Below are 23263 nucleotides of genomic sequence, written 5' to 3'. Positions count from 1 at the left end.
TATAATTCTGTAACAGGTCCTTGTAAATATTCTGAAACCAAACAAGTCTCCTATGATTTGCCCCAGTCATAAACATCAAAGTTTAAGGATTGCCCTGAAACTGAACTTTTGCCTACCTCCATTTATCCACTGTCACAGAACCACAGAATAAAAAAGGTTGGGAAAGGACCTTGAAGATCATCCAGTCCAACTGTTAACCTAGCACTGACAGTTCCCAACTACACCATATCCCTCAGCACTATGTCAACCCGACTCTTAAACACCTCCAGGGATGGGGACTCCACCACCTTCCTGGGCAGCCCATTCCAACACCTAACAACCCGTTCTGGAAAGAAATGCTTCCTAATATCCAGTCTAAACCTTTCCTGGCGCAACTTGAGGCCATTCCCTCTTGTCATATTGCTTACTATTTGGTTAAAGAGACTCATCCCCAGCTCTCTGCAACCTCCTTTCAGGGAGCTGTAGAGGGCGATGAGGTCTCCCCTCAGCGTCGTCTTCTCCAGACTAAACACCCCCAGTTCCCTCAGCCGCTCCTCGTACGACCTGTGCTCCAGACCCTGCACCAGCTTTGTTGCCCTTCTCTGGACACGCTCGAGTCATTCAATGTCCTTTTTGGAGTGAGGGGCCCAACACTGAACACAGGAATCACGGTTCAGCCACACCAGTGCCGAGTACAGGGGTCAGATCCCTTCCCTGTCCCTGCTGGCCACGCTATTGCTGACACAAGCCAGGATGCCATTGGCCTTCTTGGCCCCCTGGGCACACTGCTGGCTCCTGTTCAGCCGGCTGTCAATCAACACCCCCTGGTCCCTCTCTGACTGGCAGCTCTCCAGCCACTCCTCCCCAAGCCTGTAACGCTGCTGGGGGTTGTTGTGGCCCAAGGGCAGCCCCCGGCATTTGGCCTTATTGAAACTCCTCCAGTTGGCCTCAGCCCATGGCTCCAGCCTGTCCAGGTCTCTCTGCAGAGCCTCCCTACCCTTGAGCAGATCAACACTCCCACCCAACTGGGTGTCATCTGCAAACTGACTGAGGGTGCACTCGATCCCCTCGTCTAGACCATCAATAAAGCTGTTAAACAGGAGTGGCCCCAACACTGAGCCCTGGGGGACACCACTCGTGACCGGCCTCCAACCGGATTTAACTCCATTCAACACAACTCTTTGGGCCCATCCAGACAGTTTTTTACCCAGTGAAGCGTGTGTCCATCCAAGCCATGAGCAGCCAGTTTCACCAGGAGAATGCTGTGGGAAAGAGTAAACAACATCCACAGCCTTTCCCTCACCCAATAAGCAGGTCGCCCTGTTGTAGAAGGAGATCAGGTTTGTCAGGCAGGACCTGCCTTTCATATACCCATACTGACTGGGCCTGAGCATCTGGTTGTCCCGCACGTGTGGTATGATGGTGTTTAGGATGAGCTGCTCGATCAGCTTCCTGGGCACTGAAGTCAAGCTGACAGGCCTTTAATTTCCTGGATCATCCTTCTGACCCTTCTTACATATGGGCGTCACACTGGCTGATTTCCAATCTGTCAGGACCTCCCCAGTTAGCCAGGACTGCTGGTAAATGATGGAAAGCGGCTTGGTGCACACCCCAGCCAGCTCCTTCAGCACCCTCGGGTGTATCCCATCCAGTCCCATACACTTGTGCGTGTCTGTGTGATGCAGCAGGTCACTGACTGTCTCCTCCTGGATTGCGGGGGGGTTGTTCTCCCAGTCTCTGTCTTCTGGCTGAGGAGGCTGGATTCCCTCAGTACAACCAGTCTTGTTATTAAAGACTGAGGCAAAGAAGGCATTAAGCACCTCAGCCTTTTCTGCATCACTCGTTACCATGTTTCCTCCTGTGTGTAGCAGGGGATGGAGGCTCTCCCTGGTCTTTGTTTTGCTGTTGACATACTTATAGAAACATTTCTTGCTATCTTTGACTGCTGAAGCCAGATTAATTTCCATCTGGGCTTTAGACCTACTGATTTCCACCATGCATAGCCTCACACTATCTTTGTAATCACTGTGAGTGGCTAGCCCCTTCTTCCAAATGCTGCAAACTCCTTTTCTCCCTGAGTTGCAGACAAAGCTCCCCGTTCAGCCAGGGTGGTCTTCTCTGTCATAGGCTTCTCTTACAGTACCTGGGGACAGCCTGCTCCTGAGGTATTAAGACTTCCTTCTTAAAGAGTGTCCAGCCTTCCTGGACCCCTATACCCTTCAGGACTGTCTCCCACGGGATTATGTCTAGCAGATTCTGTCATGGTGTACAATCTGCTGCACCAAGTTTCGGCTGATACTGTACCTCAATCAGCTTTTGCGCACTCAGGTGACATCACCTTAACCCTGTGCCTTAAGGAACTTATTCTAAATTTACATTGATGGTAAGAAAAATGAGGATCGTTTCACTATATATAGCTATCCCACTGTCATATACTTTAAATTTTTTTTAGGGAAAATACTCCTCAAAACAGTGATTTGTTTTTAGAGAAAAGGAGCCATCTTAATCACATATAATCCTGTGCTGTTCTAGACATTCATCTCAGGCAAAATGAATCTCTGCACAGATGCCAGAGAAATTGCATGTGCTCTTCCATATGTGATGCGGTGTTGGAGAATCTTTGAAAAAAATCATGTAGTATCTGTGGAAGTCTAACATGTTTTTAGAAGAAGAATGTGAACAGCTCAGAGGAATGCTTGGTTATTTCTGTATCCTCTTTTTCTACCCTCTTTCACAAGAAGACTCCTATTATTCTGCTCAAGAGATTTTTTTTTTTTTTTTGCCACTTTAGCCCATTCCAGAGTCTTTTTTTTTTTTTTTATCATCATCAATATTGTCACTTATTTTAGTCCTTGAGATATAACCACCAAATAGGTGACAGATAAAGTCATTATAAAGTTTCAGTATTTTGATTTCTGTACGGATTCAACAAAATATTTTAATAGATATTTTGAAGAGATGAGACTGCTCTTCAGTAAAGTAATGAATGGCTCTAGGGATCAGAAATAAATAATCATTAAACAATCACTTTTGGATTTTTTTTTTTCTTCTTATCACTGTGTTTGTTGACCAGGATTTCTATAATGCTTTTATTAAGTACTGGTATTAAATGCTCCAATTATCTGTGATTAAATCCTGCTCATGTTGGCATGCTATGTGAGAGATCTTGTTGTTGTTATTGTTGTTTCCTTTTTTAACCAGAGGGCATGTCTTCAAGATTTTTGTTATCTATTTATAATGCAACTCGACAAGAGCAAGAGTTGAGAGGAAAAAGAGAATGAGGACTCTGAGAGGGTTGTTTTCATTCTATGACAGACATAACATTGCTTGAGGTAGAGTCTCCTGGCTCCCCATCCTGACTGAGGCTGGGGATCAGAAAGGGACATACTACAAATGATTTGTCTTTCTTTTTTTCTAGTACATGGTCATTCTGTCCCTAAAACATAAAGCTCTGATTAACTGCTTCGATTTATATGTTTATTTGGTTTTAATCAATTTATTTATTTATTTGATTTTACATTTCTATACAGTCATTCCAATGACATTCACTACTGTTTGCAAGACAAACCAGAATGGTTTCTTCAAGGAAATTAGTATTATTGGGGAGCACTAATTTCTGCATGGAGTACTGTATTAAGTAATAGGCAAGATAAAAATCCTTTGTGCCTCACATACTTAACAAATCTGAGCTTAAACATGGTGGCAGAATGCAGCAAATGAAGTAGTGGACAAAAAAAAACAGGGAAATGACTCTAAGTGTAAGATGCTGTAACCACTTCTTTGCTGTTAGCTGCCTGGCCAAATTCTTGCAGCTGTGTTGGAGTGAAGGTTCCCACAGTTCTGGTAGACTTTAAGGGTAAATTAGATAAATTCTTTCTTTATTGAGTTCCTAAAAGGCCTTCATCTCTTGTTTTTTCCTCTGACCCTACCCTAGTGGAGTTCACCTGTTGGCTACAGTGTTGGTTGGTTTGGAATATCAATATGATCAGGGAACACTCAGCTGCTCACTGCTGCAGTAGACACAGCAGCAGCAGCAACCACAGGAGCACATTTCATTTAACACACAGATTACTCTTTGGTGAACCAGACATGGAAATGATTATGGATGCTGAGATGATAGTGGGGATTTGTCTTTGAATTTAATAAGTAGGATTGGTTGGCTATTAAAAAGCAGATACTCAAAAGCAGAAAGGAAGAAAAGCAACTTACGCAGTTGAATTAAGTTGTGGTGTGCCTATGCAGAACAGCAGGTAAATGTTTTCTTCCACTGTATAGGATCTCTAAGAATGAGGTGCATGTGTACGTTGGTGAGATTAAGCACTATAATTTCATGAATGGAGAAGGTAGCACAGTACCTTTAAACACATTTCACTCTCCCGATCCTAAGATGCTCATTTTTAGTGCTTATTGTAATAGAGGCAGTTATGAAAAAGCAGCCATTCACTTAGGATGGAGCAGTTGGTTTCTAGCTTACATATTTAATACTAGTGGCTGAAGTATTGGGTTATTTCCTCTCTTTGTAAAAGTGCACATTTATTTACAGACAGTGAAATAGATCTGTTAGAAGACTGAGGAAGCCATACTGACTTTATAACATGCTGTTAAAAGCACTCAAAAAACCCAATGTTTCAGTCCATGCAATGAGTTTGGCAGAGCAGAGCAGGCAGAGCCTTCTCACAACGAAGTGAGTGCCCTCACTATCAAGCAAACAGCAATACTGAAGTAATCAGCTTTTTTCCTGAAGTTTTAATCTTCTCCCATGCAGAATGGGAAAATGTTAGAGAGGCAGGGGAAAACTGTTGCCTGCCACAATCTCTTGATCAGTTGCTTCCTGATGAGAGAGAACAGTTTGCCATCCTCCTGTCAAGATACGGAGGAGACAAAACAGAGCTGACTCCTGCAGATTCTGTGCTTACAAGAAAGGCAAGACAAGGAAAGCAGATCATTTACTGATATAACTCCCCTGCCTATCAAAGGCTACAAAGGTGAAGATAAAGAGCTGGCATATACCAATATAAGGATAGACTGAGGCAGAACAAAAATGTTCGTTATTGAGGCCTGTACATTCAAATCTACAAAACTAAGCATGGCTGCTTTGCTCTGCAGCTATATAAAAAGAAATGAAGCACTAAACTAGCAAAAAAGGAGTAGTAAAATTTTTAGGAGGAAGCATTTCATTCCCCAGAGTACAGCAGTCATTTCAGTGAGGAGTACATGGACAGGCTGATACGCTGCCCTTGTAATATAATTTGGAAAAACAAAATCATCTCTAATGAGCTGCAGCTGAGCAAATCATTATTCACCTCAGAGTTCTTTTTATCAAATTATATTTTAGCCAAGCACTTGCAAAACTGTGAATAACACTGCTGTGGAAAAAGGGGAAACAGAATTATAGTATGAAGTAGAAGCAGCAGAAATGCATTTTTATGGCTATATTATCAGTTTGATATGCAAAGATTCACCTGTGTAAGTTCCCATACTCCTTCATAAGTGCTAATATCTTGACACCAGTGTGATATTTCATATGCAGATTTTTCCTTCCTAACTCTCAAGAGTTAAGAGGTTTTTCAGTTTTTCAACTTCCTCTTTCTGATAGAAAAGTAGCCCAGTTTGCACAAATGCAAGTTTCATTTAGTTGTCATATCACTTAAACCGGCAAAAGTTAGTATCTTATTTTTATCAAAGCAACTAAATGTAGAATTCATCATCCAGGTTTGAAAATTGTGCTACATAGGTTTAGAAAACAGGCTGTATTTGTAGAGATTTTCTGATAGTATTGGAGATGACCTTCAGAAACAAAGTTTCTTGATGACAAGCTTTAGTCTTCCTCATTATTTATGAGCACAGTACAAATCTCTTCCAAACTAATGTCCAAAAGCCATTTATTGGAAATCTCACTTTAGGCAAAAGGACTATTCTAGTGCATGCCGAGTCAGTGATATATTACCAATATTTTTAAGCAGATCCCTCACTTTTTTTTTTTTTTTTTTCTGATTCAATAAATCCTATCAGAATACAGGCATAACAGAGTAGAAAATAGAAATAGCCCTATATATTCAAATAACTTCTCCATTTACAAAAAATCAGTTTCTAATATTCTGTACTAAGATCCATTAATGGTTTTCATTTAAAATGGTCATACAGCTTCAGATATTAATTTCATAACGATCTAATAAGCTATGAAAACTCATTGTTCTTCCATACTGACCTATTTTGATCGCATTTTGATTTTCTGCATTAGCGCTGATTCAAGTCTCTTGTTTCTTGGTTTTGGCTTTTTGCTTTTTGGAGGGCTGGGGTGAGTGGTTTCTTTGCTTTTGTTTGTTTGGTTTTGTTTGTTTGTTTTCTAATTTAGGTGGCTATCATCTGTAGAATGGATTAAGATAGATCAAGTCTTTGGCTCTGCCTCTCAGAAGCAGTTGTTCGTACAAAGGATGATATAGGATATTCCTAATGCCGGGCTCTTGCTTCTTAGTCTTGCTTGTAGTGTACTAATGAGATAGGCTTCGAGAAAATATGAAAATGAAATGAACTCTTATTTGAGGTATTTCACTGACTGAAGATATCTTTCTTTTATGAAAATATATCTCAGAAAAATACTAGTTCAAATTAACTAAGTACTAGCTCAAGTAAACGATTTTAGTTAAAATAATTAGGCAGACCATTTTCTGCTTCCAGATCAAAAGAAGATAATAAGCAATGAGAATACTTCATAACATTATGCAGTCTAAATTTGGGTCATTAGATCATCATCTAATCTGCCTTTCTATATATAACAGTCCATTAAGCTACTAACAGATACTCTTAAAGAGATTAAAATATGCTAGTTAGACCAAAGGAGTTCAGCTTTCAGAAAATGAAACTATTTGCCAAAGGTGGAGAGAATAGACTTTAACAAGGTCAGTAACTTCTGCTATAGTAGTAATTGATTTGGTAAAATGGTCTGCAAACCCAAATCATGTCTATCCCACAGTGGGGAAAAAACCTCCAAATTCTGAGAATATAACATGGAATTAAAGAAAGCAGGGAAATTCCTCCCTATTAACTAAAATCTGGTGTTCAGTATGTGACCAGGAACTATCCATAAGGAACTGAAGAAAGGATATCCCCTTCCCCTAGATCTTGTTCAACCTCTTTTCTTCAACTCCATCCACAATAAAACAGACACTTGGAAGACTTTGCTGTAATCTCCTCTTTCTCAAGAACACATTTAACAAATTGTGCATCGCTGAACAAAATATTCCTTCTTAGCTGCAATGACCAATTAACAGTCCTGAAACACTGTACTTGGCTAAGGGCATTTTCTTAATTCAAAGATGCAGGCAGTGCAAACACACTAGGGCAATACAAGAAATCCAGAACAAAACCTGATATATTATCTGTGATGTTTCTTTTTGTGTTCATCAAGTTGTTGCTTGATCCTCTAGGTCACGATTCCAGAAGACAAAGCAACACCTATTTATCACTTTGCATTTTCCACTTATAGTGCTTTAGTAAGAATAATCCTAATTAGATTCTTTAAGTATTGCTATTAGAGCTAACCAAATAATTTCTCAAGCGTTTATTTCATGTATTTTGTCATTTTTGTCCCTTAATTTGTTCAGCGAATAATTTTTCTTATTAAACCAGCTGTATAAGCTGGTCAAACAGTATTTGTTAAATTCATTTGATGACTTATTTGTACCAAATGTTGGATAAATTATTCATGACTAATTGGTTCTGTTATTCAAAGAGATCTAATTATCATTCCTAGTTTCAAAAGGGACCTGTATTCTGTAGTGCACAAGGTAAAATAAACTAATGGAAGTACAGTCTGTACATTTGTGGCACAGCTGAAGTGCATCATCCTCTTAACTGCTTTTACTCAAGCTTCTACACATGAATTGTGTAGGACAGTGTGCCCTTGAAAGATTAAGCTGATGGCCAACCTCCACTCCACAAGCCAAACCATTCCTCTGCACTATTTCATCATGTTCCAGTGTATAGCCTCTTCAGAGGCCCTGTAGTTATATTTTTACCATGCCAGGGATCTGTGCTGTCACATATGGAGAGGTATGAACATTAAGAAGGAACAGTGGCTAGGCACTAATACAAAAGACCAGAGATAAATTTCTTGCTTAATTGGTCTCAGTTCCCCATCAACAACAAATGGAGATGTAGTACTGATCTCAAGCACATGTTGAGGTGATATATTAATTAAAGATTGTGAACTACTCTGGAACTATTACTATAGAGTACTAAGTACAGTATTGATATATGTATCAAGAAGTGCTCCACGTATCCAGACAATTCTTTTTAACCAATGGAAATCCTTGCTTTCTTCTGAGGTGCCAGTACCTTGCATCTGATGTGCCAGTACATGCCTATTCAAGTACAGGCAGTAATTCTGCCTGGCACATTTTGTAAGTGGTTGGAAAAATAGCTAAATTATTAATGATGCTGGGTGTTATGAGCAAAGTATATTATCTTTGGCATTATGAGTGTATTTTTAACTTTACTGACTCTTCACCTTTTGCAAATAGACTTCCAAATAGATTTATGAAATGAAAAGATAGTGCCATTTTAGCATGATTTACATAGCTACCATATTGTCTATGTAAAAGTCTTAAGATGAAGAACATGAAGCACTAGCTGGCTTTCTGCTACTTTAATACTGTTTATTAAGGGTTGAAATTTGTCCCATATCACTTCCAGGTGAGTACTATATAGAGAAAATTGTAAAAATACAAGAGGTTTTGTGCATGAGGCAGTGAACCTACTGTAGCTACATATAATAAGGAAACAGTCTTCAGGGGTCAATCACCTGCGGTTATGTGGTAGAATTCTACACTATATATAGCATAGGATTCTGGCTTAATGTGAACATCTGTTGTTTGTAGGAAGAAAGTAAAAACCATAATGGTATTAGAGTGGAAGTCTATGAATTAACTTCTCAGGATTTGTGTGAATTTCCAATTTTCTGAGTCATGGGAGTCACAGAATCAGAATCATGGAATGGTTGAAATTGGAAAGGACCTCTGGAGGTCATCTGGTCCAATGCCCCAGCCCCAACAGGGTCATCTAGAACAGGCTGCCCAGAACAATGTCCAGATGGCTTTTGAATGTGTCCATGGATGGAGACTCCACAATCTCCCTGGGGAACCTGTGCCAGTGATCAGTCACCCTCACAGTGAAAAAGTGTTTCCTGATGTTCATACAGAACCTCTTGTGTTTGTTTGTGCCCATTGCCTCTGGTCCTGTCACTGGGCACCATTGAAAAAAGCCTGGCTCCATCTTCTTTGCACCCTTCCTTCAGGTATTTCTACACATTGATAAGATCCCTCCTTAGCCTTCCCTTCTCTAAGCTCAACAGTTTCAGCTCTATCAGCCCTTCCTCATAGAAGAGTTGCTCCAGTGCCTTAATCATCTTAGTGGCCCTTTGCTGGACTTCCTCCAGTAACACTATATCCCTTTTGTACGGGGGAGCCCAGAATTGGACACAGCACTCCAGGTGTGGCCTCACTGATGGACACATGGAGCCTTGAACTTCACTACTCACAATCCAAGCTGCCCAAATGTAAGGTGTTTTTACTATATAAACAGTAAATACAGGTAAATAAACGAGCCATGGTAATATTCTCTAGCTCTGAAGCCAATGAGCACAGACAGCTTGTATCCCTCAAGATAAGCTCTCTTTTCTTCCTCTGTCCCAGAAAATGGTTTTATTGCCTACTGGGAATGGTTTCTGTGCCATGCTATCCTCTAAAGGATGCTAGGCATTGTTTGGGACAGTGCTCACTGGTATGGTCTTACAATCATTTCAAGACAGTGTTTAAGCTTGGGCAGTCACCCTGTTTAGATTATTTACTAGTATAACTGTAAGTTTCCAGTCCAGAGTCTGTGTAGCCAGGTTAGCAGGGTCTGTGGCTAAGGCAGTATTCTCTGGCTCCCAGCATATGAAACGCTTTTCTTCAGGGAGTATTTACTTGGGCACAGCACCATGTGAATTCAACTACATGACTTCTGGGCTGGTTCTGGGTCATATGTGGTTTGTTTGGAGGGCAAAGAGACAGGGACCTGTATGTATTCTTCCAGGTGGGTATGCTTTAATGTATTAAGTATTATATGTATATTATGTATATCAAGTGCTTTAAAACAACTTCATAAGTATATTTTTTGAATACTATACACCTACTTCTGGTTTATGTATTTCAGGCAAGAACTGAAAAGGATTCAGCTCAGACTCAGATTTTATGGGAACATTCACAGAACTGAGTGACAGCCCCCACTATTTCTGGTCTGAGTTGGTAAAATAACATTATTGATAAGTTAAGCACACTGAGGCATCTCATAAATGCTTTCATAAGCACACATATTTATTACAGCAACACTGTCTGTCAGCAGCTTCCTTATAAAGCCTTATTTGCAGGGATTTATAAAGCTGACATATGTATCGTGGGGGGACAAGCCTACATTTGCAGGGCAATGACCTTATAGGTCTTTATTTTCTACGATCCTTTAAATATGCTGTGCTGTTCACTTTGAGAAGCAGTAAGATGTAAGACAAGCTGATTTTCTTTGTGAACAGTTCATGAGTGTAAAAGAAATCCACTTTTCTCCTTTAATTTTTATGCATCTAAACTGGACTGAAATTTTGTGCAGCAATAAGATGATGTTTAGATGCTTGTGTAATTTTAAAGAAGCTTTAGCTATTTTAAAATGTTATTTGGCAAAATATTATTTCACAGTGTCATCAAGTTATATTTAATACTTTGTAAAAGGAAATATAGAAGAACAGATAAATCTGATCTGGGTTACAAATTACTTCTTTTGTTCAACAATGATCCCTTCTTGCCAAGCAGACTTGCAGCTCTTCAAAAAATATTGGTGCCTCACCAAAAGTTAGCCAGGTAAGTCAAACCACTGAATAACATGAAAGAGCATTTCCCACTGCTTGAGTTGCTTATGAATGACTTCTAGCAATAACATAAAAAGAGAAGTCTGAATATCACTACAGAATCAGTGTCATGAGGAATGAATGTTGATACAAAATGTAAAAAGGTTAAGAGCAGAGGAACAAAGGTCTAAAGGGATGGTCTTCTGGTCAGGCAGGTCAAGATGAATAAATCCCTTAAAATATTTCAAAATCCTTTAAAAATTTCAGAAGGTTGAAATATTGAAATGCAAAAATAGCAAGTAGAAGAAGTAATTTGCCATGCTTTGAAATATCTCAATATTTTCAATTGCAAAATGTGATTTTTTTCCTGCAATATGACATTATTAGTATTTAGAACTGTTTATCTAGTACCTACAGTCATTGCCTTTATTGTGCTATTTATTAAAATACATATTCTAACCAAATGAAATACAAATGTATTGCTGTTCATGCCCATAAAGTATGTTTAAATATACTATATGCAGCTGTTGCAAAAGAATAAAATATCAGAAATATAAAATGCAAAACAGTTACAGCCAACTGAATGTTGTTTTTTCCAGTGTGAACACTAAAGAGACAGAGCAACATGCAGAGAGCTATATAAAATAAGGAAGTTTCTCTGTAGTGGGAAAAATTGCTTTGACACATTATTCTGTTTATTTTAAAAATAATGCTCGCTTTGGCTTACCCTGAAACTGAATCCCAGGCCTCAATAAAGTTGGAATCTAATGAAACAGAAATGCAGCTCAAAGGAATTAATCAAAATCTTCTCTAAGTAGCAAGTCAGATTTGAGGAATGATAGTCAGACTACTACTTTTCAAGCCACCAAAGATTTTTAAAATGCTACAGAAGTGTTGCACTTGGTTGAAAGGTTGGGAAGATATGAAGCACACAGCTGTATTAGTGCCCCTCTGCTGAATGATTAATGGAGCAGTGGCCTTTGGAAAAGGAGGCAGAGTAATAAGAACGTCAGTAAAATATATCATGCAGGCAAAAACCACTGTCCAAGAGAATCTTCAAAGGAACTCTTCCCACAGTAGTATTAACCTGGATGAATGCTTCAGCTATGAAAATAGAACGCAGTGAATATACCTAGCATATACCATGGTAGGATATTTCTAATGCAACATATACAATGTATTACATCTATGCATATAACCATATTTAGGCAGTAGATAAATGTATAATGCATACGCTTTGCAAAGAAACTTTGTTAAGAATACTGAAAAAAACCCCATAATATTACTTCATCTAGAGTTACTTTACTTTTTCCAAGACACTGCAATAGCTTTACCCTATAATAATTTCCTATTGTTACATTTGAAGGTGAAATTCTAAATTTGATATCAAAAAGAAATATCGTTTCTGACTTCCTAGTGTGCAATTAAAGAATTCAAGGTATTATAAAATTACTCAGCACGTCACTCTTCCAGTAAATTTAATTTATTCACATCTCATTTCTAATAAGCCAGAATATATCTTACCTCTGACCCCCATCAAAATTTCACATAGTGGACATGAAAAAAGGGAATCTGATTAATTTTTTCCATTTCTACAGTAAGATAAAGCTTCTTTCACTCAAACACAAGTAACAGATAAGATCAAAATTATATACATTAATATAAATTATACTTTTTTAGGTCTATTTTCCTCCTGGCATTTCTTACCAGAAATCTGACTTGAGTGTAAATAAGTAAGGTTTTTTGCAATGATTAGTAATGAATAAACAGGGCAAGTACTAAAGCTGGCTTTGCACCTACTGAATGCTGCAAGTGTCTGTACTCATTTGATATGCATCTAGCAAAACTTGGATGTTCCCAGAAGGCCACTCCATGAACACTGAGAGAGCAGCGTCTGCTAGTGGTGCCTGTAAGTCACAAAGAAGACAGACGTTATTTACGTAAGTGAGAACAGTTGCAAAGAATGAACCTTATTCAAACTACATTCCATGCTATTTTAAAAGCACACACAGAAACAATTTCATGCAATGATCATCAGTATATAGGGAGTAGCATAAGATTCTGAAACACATTCCAGTGTTCACTTGGTGGGTTTTTAGCAGTGTTTTCTTAATTAAAAAGATTTTTATGTTTTGCTTCATTTTCATCACTTTGCCTGATAGGTTCTGTCAAATTGATTTCTTCTCAGCTTTTTATTTCTGGCTATAATGCATATATTTATCTGTATATATATTTATATATGCACCACAGAACCATGCATATATGTAAGCTATAAGACACAGGGTATATGTATATACTATATGTATGTATATGCACATGTAAATATGTGGGATTTATATATATTCACATATATCCATATATACACATGTATAAGAGTCTAGTAATGATTATATCTAGAACACAATACAGAAGATTTCTCCCCCTTTTTATCATCATATAATTTCAAAGTAATACTGTACCTGTGGCATTGAGGGGACATCGATTGAATGCCATGTCCCCAGCTGGGGTCCTTTTCCACACCATTGACATCAAATAGTCTTCAGGACATATTTCGTAAGGTGCTGCCATTTAGAAATGAGAATTTAAATACAAACATTAATGTAAAACAGGTATTTTATATCAGAAAAGTAAGTCTTCAATCTTGTCCTAATTCTTCCTGAGATGCATATGCTAACATCATTTGGTTTCATTTCAAGAATGAAGTACAAAAATGAAAAAAATGCAAACCCTGCCATTTCTAAAATATCTCTGTGACCATATTTTTTTCATATAGTCTATGTCTTTATTCTCCTCAGCAAACAAACATTCTTTAGGTTGTAGCTGCAATGTTAATAGGTTTGAATCTTGTTGCTCTATTTTCATCAATGACATTAAGCATCTATCAGAAGATGATGATACTTAAAATGTCATGATATGATGCTTATCTTACACTAAAATTTTTAAAGATTTTTTAAAACTTAAACCATATGTGAAAGAAACAGTTCTGAAACCACAGCTGAAACATTAAATGTGCTAAAGGTATCAAACGAGAGTTGTATATTCTGAAGGCCAAAAAGCAGGTTATTTTTTTGAAATGTGTTTCAGCACAAGTTGGAATTAAGCAAGTATAGTTAATAATGTGAAACTGAGTGGCTGTAAACCAAAATGGCATTTTACTGACTCCTGTAATATCATTCAAAGGGAAAAAATATTTTCACAATTTCATAGTAACAGAACTGCATGGTGAAAAAGAAGCTTCTAAAAATGCTTCGTGTTTCATTTTCACATGACTTACATTCCTCTTGCTCTTTGTATTTTTACTGTAGATTCCCAGTTTATAATTTTTGAATAAATTAGATTAACACAGCAAACATCTGCCTGAAGTCATCTCACAACTTAAAAGTACTGGCAAATGCTAGTTAGTGAAATCTAGTTTATTCCAAGTTCAACAGAGAAAAGCCATGAGTTATTTAATATTACATGTATTACATGAAAATTGTAACCCCACTGTATTACGGCAAAGCGGTTACAAAACAAGAAAAAGGAAAAGAGAAAGGAAATTCTACTGCTATAATAGATGGGGTGATAAGGCAGAAAGCTATTCAGCGATTCACCCATGGTTGCATGGGAAATCTCTAGCAGAGGCAGGAAGGGATTACAGCTTTTGCCCATCCCATTACCTAAACCGTAAAACTGTCCATCTTCCCTGTTTTGTACTTCTGCTAATGTAAGAGTGAGGGGAGTAAGGGAACTGTGAAGACTTGCACAAAGCTGTACCTTCTCTTTGTGGAGGACAAAGAATACCTTGCAGATGGCTCAGTAACACTAATATGAATCACAATTGGGCAGAAAAATTTCTAAATTTGCCTCACCATCAGCATTCCTGAATCATAAAATCAAGACAGTTGGTGCTGCTAAAAAAGCAAGAGTTCCATTAATGGCAAAACCCAAAGAAAGTTGGTTATATTCATAATTTAGAATACTAACACTGTTTCAGACATACTCAATAAGTGAATACATCAGGCCAGTACTACAATGGGAAAAGCAGCTGGTGAAAAAGCAAATGCAGTTACCATCCTATTATGACCTTAAACGTAAAAGAAATGTTCTGATTTGGGGAGTGTAAATTAACATCATAAAGAAGTAATATTATAAATTACACAAATTTGCTAAAGCTTAGAGCTCTAAGAAATATATTTGTCATGCAGCTGTGGCCATTTTAAATGCGTTGTGTTCACTAATCAACACTTTAGGTATTGATTCTCAGAACAAGAACTCTTACTTCCCTTCAAATACTTAATGTTAAATGTGGTTTTGTTCTGGAAAAAAACACACACATGCCTATATATGTGCACTTACTACATCGTATTTTCTCTTTTATGCTAGCAACTAACAGGTAATATCAAAGATTTCTGGTTTATTTGGAAGGGTACAACTTGTGTCTTTTTGCATCACACTTTTCAGAACTCAAGATTGTGTTTTAACATTAGCCTAGTGCCAGAGAATCTGTGCACCTGTGTGTTGTGTTCAAAGTAAAAGGCATTCCCAAAGTGCAGAGTTATCAGGAAAGAGGTGTGGGAACAAGTCAAACTTGGAAGAGGTATCACTTTGCCCAGGCAAAGAAGTTTTCCTGGTCCCTGGCTGACTCTGTACCTTGCAACACACTGTACAAATACCCTGGATCAAGGAATACTGTGCGTGAAACCCAAACCAGTTCTTCCCAAAGATAAAATGTATCTGGCAGAGCTTACTAAACAGACATCCACCCACATTAAAGCATCTGCGAGGCTCCAACCCATGTTGCCTATGGAGACATTACAGTCACGCTGGAGTGGTATAATATCTGAGTTAAAAATCTTTGCTGGCCCTGCTGGCTCTGCTCAGGACCAGTTCAAGTATTTCTGTAACTATGGCACAATTAATTCATAACACACCCACACAGAACTGTGAGTTAGCTGTACAAAATCGTAGAGAATTGCTAAAAGTTAGAAGCAGACAGCAAATACTGAGGTAAATTTGCTAAAATTGGCAAATAGAAAGCATCTCTTTCACTGGTGATGTGATTCAGCAATGTCTTCCCACACAGAGCATGTACGCAAATTTACCACATTATACCCCTGTGATGATAGGCCTGAATTCATCCCACATAAACACAAACACTCAACAAATTCAGTGGTCTGGAAGCACAGTCTTCCTCTGACATTAATGGTGAGACGACATGCATCTCCAAGAGGCAATCAACCCACCTGGGATCTGAGGAAGCTCCGTATAACACACAGACAAAGCAAGAGACACGCACATCCTCACAGAGTTTATGACCTACCTAGGCAGCTAACAAATATGTGAAAGGGTCACAAAAGGGTGAAGTGAGTTAGCCAACAGCACACAGCAGCTCACAGATGAAGCTAGAACTACAGTTTCTCTCTTAAATCCTAATTCAATGCCACAGGCAAAATTATCTTAAAGGCAATAGAAAAAAGCTTTTGAACATCTTGTAGAATAGTGTTGTAATCAGAGACAAAACAAATCCCAATGGTTTAATTTTATTATTTAGTTGTTGACAATTATTTGAATCTTCCCCCTTCTCATATTCTATCTTATGTAGCTAGTATTGCCTCTGAAGAAACCTTCTATGTTCTGTAAGAAATTGTTAACTAGCTTTTGGCAGCAGTTGTGCACTGTTATCTGTTTGTTAACAAACAAGGTAGTTTATAATTATTTTCAGTAATATTTTGATCAAAACAATTCCTATTTTATGTTTTCTATGACTGACAATAGGCTTATGAGAAAAATATTGAGGATCTGTTTTGAGTAAAAATTGGGTAAAGCATAAATATTTGAACATGCATTGAATTATTTTAGAATTAACTATTATGAAATTAAGTATTTCTGGAAAGTGATATTGTATTATTGGAACCTAATACATTCTTAGAACTGTCATAAGAACATGGTCCTATTTTTAAAAAAACAAGTTTACAGAAGTCTACTCTGAATAATACTGTACTTTGTTTTCAGTCCTCACATCTCCTAATTTTTACTGACACATTTGATGGGACTTACCTTATTTCTCTTACACATTTCTCTAAAACAGTTTCTGATCAACTTGCCATGTAACTCCTTATCAGTCATGGATTGCAATTTCTTTTGTTACCTATCTGTCCCCTTTATTCCTATGAGACAGACCTATTGTTCATTCATCCTGTCTAAGTTTTCCACAGTGATTCCTGCATAGCTAGCTGCTTAGCAAATCTAGACTTTGCACATTTGGGATACAACAAAGGAGCAATGACTGAAGACAAAATATCTTCAGATCTTTGTTTTTCGTTCCCAGAATATTACACAATGGAAGGAAACAACCACAGTTTTAAAATTTATAATTGTGAATAGAAATAAATCACAAAGAAAGATACTCAACATTTGTCCAGAAACCAAGCCATTTGAGAAACCAACTCTCAGATAATAGTTCTGAGGCTGCCTTGCTTAGCACTGCTTATATTCAACTTCTAGGAGTGTCTGATGTAACTCAGTCCCCGCTCAAGCTATTTGAAAACAATCACTGATTGACTATGAAGAAAATAATGAATAATGTTCAGATAATGCTGAACTCAAACTACAAAACATCCAGTCAAGATTTTCAGTCAGTCAAGTAAACAACTCCGCTTGCAAAGTATCTTATTAACAGTGGCCAGCATCAGGGTTTTGTTATCTTTTTGCTTCCACAGATTAAAGTCAGCTATAATTTGATTTTCTGTGAGTCTATAGACCTCTGGGTGATACAAACAGCTGCAGCTTCATCCACTTTACAGATATGTTATGCAGATCTACAGAGCTGAGGATCTGGTCTTACACTAAAGGAAAAGCAATGCTAATATAAGAAGAAAAAAAAAAAAAACCCCAACATTTTAGTCCCTCATGTTTCTCAATTATTTACATAGAAAAGAAACCACTGAGACAAAAATAGCTTTTGTAAACTATTTTAGGTCTACAGAATTTGGTTAGACTTTAAACAATCATCTCTGTATAGCACTTTTCAGTTTTGCTTGGTGTTTATAAAATGTAAATCTGTATATAATTTCATAAAATTGTGGTAAATTATCCACTGTCAACATTTAAATCTGAGGTGCTTTAATAAATGTCAGTCTAGAAACAGAAAAATGAAATCTGTTATTAATGTATAATCTTCTGCACAAGTATAGCTTGTTAAAAGATGCTTTATGTTATGGCTTCTATAAGCATACTGATTCTAATCTGGAATTAATCAAGTAAATAAATAAATTTACCAAACAGCAAATAAATCTCTGTGTGCATTTGACTTGTGAATACATCTGTAAAATATTTTATTAACAGCAGGTGGCAACCTTTGAAAATTGGACTGTAGCAGCATGATTTTACTTTAAAATATACAAATGCAAATTATTTCAAGAATGATTCTATAAGCAGAAACTGGTTGATCTGAATGTCTGCTTATTGAGAAGATTCACACTAACTTTCTGTGCTGTGCATTTATAGAGGAAGTCTGCATTACTATGGAAAGTATAAATTTCTTAGGAATCCAATACAAATACTGTTTTGTATGGTTTTTCAAATCATGAATGTCATATTAAAATTAAAGAGATCATTTGAGAAGTTAAATTTCGTTACCTTTTCCAGTATAGTATTATAACTTTATCACTACCAATAGTCCTTTTGTTGTTCTTTGACTGAAATGAGATTCATTGTTCTACTATACTGCAAATACTTTGAAAACTGTTCTTTTATGGCTGTCAAGGGATAAATATGCTGCCTATGAAAATGTGGGCTTTGATAACATAAAATTCACATCTGACATATTTCCCATTTCCTGACCCAAAGCATCCCTGCCATTTATGTCCTTTCTCTGGCTGTCAGTGAATATAGCCATTGAAATGTCTAGAAGTCAAAGAGATTGCTAGATTGATTTTTGCCGCTTCCTGGCTTGCAGTTTAGAACACACAATTTCCCAAGTGAACAGCTAAAACATCCTACACTACTTACACCTTATTTGTTATCTTACATCTATTCAACAAGGCATTCTTTTACTTTAGGATAATGTGTCTTTACAGATAAATATGATCAGATTCACCAGCTGTTCTTGTTTATTCATCACTTGAAGAAGCTCAAAAGCACACTTTTATTAGCTTTCAGTGGGAAAGACTTAAATCTGTTGGAAGGGCAAAGTAAAAAAGTCTACAAAGAAATATATTTAAACATTATATTAAAACAGGAAAGATGTACTTTTTTAATTTTAAATGACTTTTCTTCAGATATAAAATGCTGCTCATGTATTCATTCATTCTATACAGTACAGTAAGGTTCACTTTCTCCTTTACTGCACTAGAATTTACCCCAAATATATTACAAAGACATCTCTGAATAAAAGGAATTCCATGATTTACAAAACCAGCCCTGATATTCTGAGAAACAGTTCACTCAAAGAGAGTTTCTGTAGCAAATCATTGCTGCTCCAAATAATATAGATGTACCTAGGCAATGTAATATATTTTTCTGATAACTTCCTTTACTACAGTATTTTGATTTATTTAAAACATGATGCATTGCTCATATATTCAATAGGGCTAGTTTACACCTAGCTACATAAACACAGCTCTACTGAGCAAAACATCAGTGACTTGTCTAAAGCAAGGCCAAATATGTCTCCTTATGGTTATTGCTCTATGGAAGTTGATCTTGTCTTTCCTAAAGATGACCATTAAGGTAATCCATACTGTATTTTAAATAACAGGGATAATATTTGCATCTCACCGGGACACCTCTGTTCACTGCACCGTCTAACTTCCTCTCCGGTTCCTTCACACTGTTGCCCAGTCACGGCAGCACCTTGACAGATCCTTATCCGCCTCTCCCAGCCACCGTCACAGGATTTGGAACAGCCACTCCAGTGGCCCCACTGGTTCCACTGGCCATTTGCTGTTTGGAAAAATATAATTACAGTTGTAAAATAATGACAATCATAAACGGGGATAGACAGGTTATTCTTTACTTGGGTAAGAGAAGAAAGCCCCTCAGATAAAACTAACAGTGACAGAAGTGGTAGATGTAGGCCCAGGGAATACGGGGAAGTCTTTATTTGGCTCCTAAATATGGGATTGTTGTCTAAATGATGTGCATCTCACGATAAAATAAAAAGAATTGGCTCAAATAAGCTTTTACTTAAGACTGCAAAACAGACATTGTCCCTTTTATATTTTTTTTATATACTTGTATAATGCGGTTGTATGGCAATGATACACATTTACAACGTGCATAAGTACCCTTTAAAAAACTAAATGAAAACATTTTTGCATGTGATATTTTAGGAGCTTGATTTTTACATGCTCTGACAGTGCAAATGAGGCTTAAATGTAGGTATAAATGTAATTCACCCACCCTGGAAGGCTGCTTTTATATTGCTAGAAGATCATGAAGTAGTCTCAGTGTAAAAGAGAATCAGTTCATACACGTTCACTTTCTAGGTTCACAAAACACTTTATGAAGTTTTTTATCCTTCAACATATCCTTCTAAAACTGCTGAATGTCCTTAAATGGTGATAAACCCAAAAAGCTGATATGCAGCCCATCATGCAGCCTTTCCAGATGTATTCTTTCCCTCTGGAGGCTGCTGCTCTGCCCCTTTGCACCTGTGGCGGCCCGGGAGCCTGCTGGCGTACTCCCAGTGCCAGGCTCAGAGCTACTGGCCAGACTGGCCCCTGAGTGTCTCCTGAGCAGGAGAGGCAGAGCTGCAGCCAGTCGGTACTCACCGGTGCACTCGGGATTATAGCACTCCCGGCTCTCGGCCCAGGGCCCTCTGCACTCAGAGCCGCCGTGGGCCGCCGCTGTGCACTGCCGGCTCCGTTGCTGCGTGCCGTTGGAGCAGGTCACCGAGCACTGGCTCCAGGAGCTCCACTCCTGCCACTGTCCGTCAACTGCCGCGGCAGGCACAAAAGAGATGGAGACAGCAGAGTTACCACCTAAGCTGGGCAGGGCCTTGTGGCTTCCTTCTAGGTTAGGGAGTTTCAACTTAGGCCTGAATGCAGCCTCTTGGACTGGGCCTAGCCTGAAGACACTTGATTTCTTACAGCAATCAAATACAGAAACCGCCATTATGAGCCACTTGAAAATAATTTAGAACTGTTTTCCTTTTTCTTCAAGTGAAGAACGTTTCATCTCCTCTAATTGTATACTGATATAACAATGGATAAATTATGATTTTGCCCACATAGCATACAAGGCTTTATTAAAAAGACTAGTCTTTTTAGGCAAAAGCAGGGGCCAATCTTGTATCATGTGAACACTGAGCCCTTCAAAGTAATTTATTACAGCTGCAGAGATCACTCAGATGGGTCAGCTTATAAAATTCTTAGTCCTGACTCTGAAAATTGGTTTCTCTAGTTGAGTAGGAAAAGGAAAACAGTAGTTACAACTTTGCTTCACATACAGTCTCTGTTCTCTATACTTAGAATCCTGAATATACTTTTATCATTCATCCTCCTTGTAAAGCATATTATCCTAGCTCTTCAACATTCTTTTGAGATAAAAAGTAGGACAGAAATGGCCTGCCTTCCTCCTCAGGTCTGCTTCTGTGTTTGCATCTTGCATAATCTGGAGCACAGGTCGTACGAGGAGCGGCTGAGGGAACTGGGGGTGTTTAGTCTGGAGAAGAAGAGGCTGAGGGGAGACCTCATCGCCCTCTACAGCTCCCTGAAAGGAGGCTGCAGAGAGCTGGGGATGAGTCTCTAATCAAGTAGTAAGCTATAGGACAAGAGGTAATGGCCTCATGTTGCACCAGGGAAGGTTTAGACTAGATATTAGGAAGCATTTCTTTACAGAACATGTTGTTAGGTGTTGGAATGGGCTGCCCAGGGAGGTGGTGGAGTCCCCATCCCTGGAGGTGTTTAAGAGTAGGGTTGACATAGCACTGAGGGATATGGTGTAGTTGGGAACTGTCAGTGTTAGGTTAATGGTTGGACTGGATGATCTTCAAGGACTTTTCCAACCTAGACGATTCTGTGATTCTGTGATAATCTTCTTTCTGAATTTGTCAAGTAGAATTTTTAAACAGTATAGAGTGATGAGTTCTGTATTTAGTATTTTGTATTAGCCCATATAGTTAAGTTTGGATGAATATTGTCATGAGTAAAGGTTTAAGACTGTTATATTTAATTTCATATTTCATACAGTTTCTTGAGGTAAATGAAAATATTAAAAAACTCAAACCAATAAAAAATATAAACCAATTAAATTCTCATAGAAGTAAAAAATTATATGGTCTATAATATATAGGACTAGAGAGTATTTTTGAAAACGGGTTAGCATTATGAAATGTGCTATTACTGATTGTGCTAATTCAGAATCCTGCATTCATGCAGACTTCAGCAATCATCAGTTCCTCACTGCACCTGCAGTTACCCAATATAAACTCAAAATGTAGGTTGTAATACAATTTTGATTAATACTCATCCTTGAAAACCTGGTTTTATAACTACTATCACTATAAAAGCACTACCACTGAAAAAGACAAACTTCACTTGGTGCACTTGCCAGCCCCTGATTTCAGGATTCTTCTAAAGGAGCGTTGGAATAGCAGCTTCCTGCATTGATGGTGTCAATAATTAGTGCTTTAACACACTGTGTCTGTAGGGGTACATCACTGTTTAGTGAAATACAGAGGTGAACTATTTTACTGTTGTTTGACAGTAACCACAGAACATTTCTATCATTTCAAAGATACTATCCTTATCTCAACAACCAGTGAATTAAAGGAAGAGAGTTTTTGAGGCTCAAGTTCTGCACTAAATATTCTGTGTAATGCCTGGTTGTGAACCACTTCTCAATGCAGATGCCTCTCAAGATATGAAGCTGCACCCTGATAATTTATTCAGCAGAGAATGGAAATCTTTCCAAACATGGAAGCTAGTTGCACTCATTAATCATAAAAGCTTTATGTGAAGAGGAAAACATTATGGAAATTACATTTCAGTGCACTCTCTTCAGTTTTATTCATTACTATATAGTATTATTTAGGGTAGGAAAGATCGAATCAATTATTATATTGTCTTTGGAGAAAACTCATTCTGTAGCTTCTCATATATATTTCATACATCTCCCTTCTTTATCTTTAGGAGCAAACAGCATGTGAGTTTTCTCTATCAGAAATACCGTTAAAAGACTAAATAATTCAATATGAAGATTCTCTTATAAAACTGAACATTCAAATTACAGCAAATCTTAACATTCAGCAAGGATTTAAACTGTTACTTTTAAATGTAATTAGTATATAACTTCCTCTGGTGAAAGGCATTTAGATACAATTGACTGTTCAAATTCCAGAATTCTCAAATAAATGCTTATTTTGACAGATTAGGTGTAATATCTTCTGTGTTTCTTTGCAATACTGAACTGAATACATTAATT

At 37.7% G+C, this 23263-nt stretch overlaps 1 protein-coding gene across 5 annotated transcripts in view; it reads right to left on the bottom strand.

Moving 5' to 3' along the window:
* The window catches only part of ADGRB3 (adhesion G protein-coupled receptor B3), a 478609-nt gene that overhangs the window by 252523 nt on the left and 202823 nt on the right, over positions 1-23263 (bottom strand). For all 5 annotated transcript variants that reach the window (XM_074895819.1, XM_074895821.1, XM_074895820.1 and 2 more), the window contains 4 exons: positions 20611-20775; positions 19616-19780; positions 13315-13416; positions 12656-12762 (listed from right to left, as the gene is read on the bottom strand). In XM_074895819.1, the coding sequence (XP_074751920.1) occupies positions 12656-12762; positions 13315-13416; positions 19616-19780; positions 20611-20775 (539 nt within the window). The remainder of the gene's footprint in view (positions 1-12655; positions 12763-13314; positions 13417-19615; positions 19781-20610; positions 20776-23263) is intronic.

The sequence above is a fragment of the Athene noctua genome, chromosome 1 (assembly GCF_965140245.1).
Source record: "Athene noctua chromosome 1, bAthNoc1.hap1.1, whole genome shotgun sequence".
In the NCBI taxonomy this organism is placed as follows: domain Eukaryota; kingdom Metazoa; phylum Chordata; class Aves; order Strigiformes; family Strigidae; genus Athene; species Athene noctua.
Note: the sequence above shows the minus strand (reverse complement) of the source record. Positions and strands in the feature narration are given on the sequence as shown.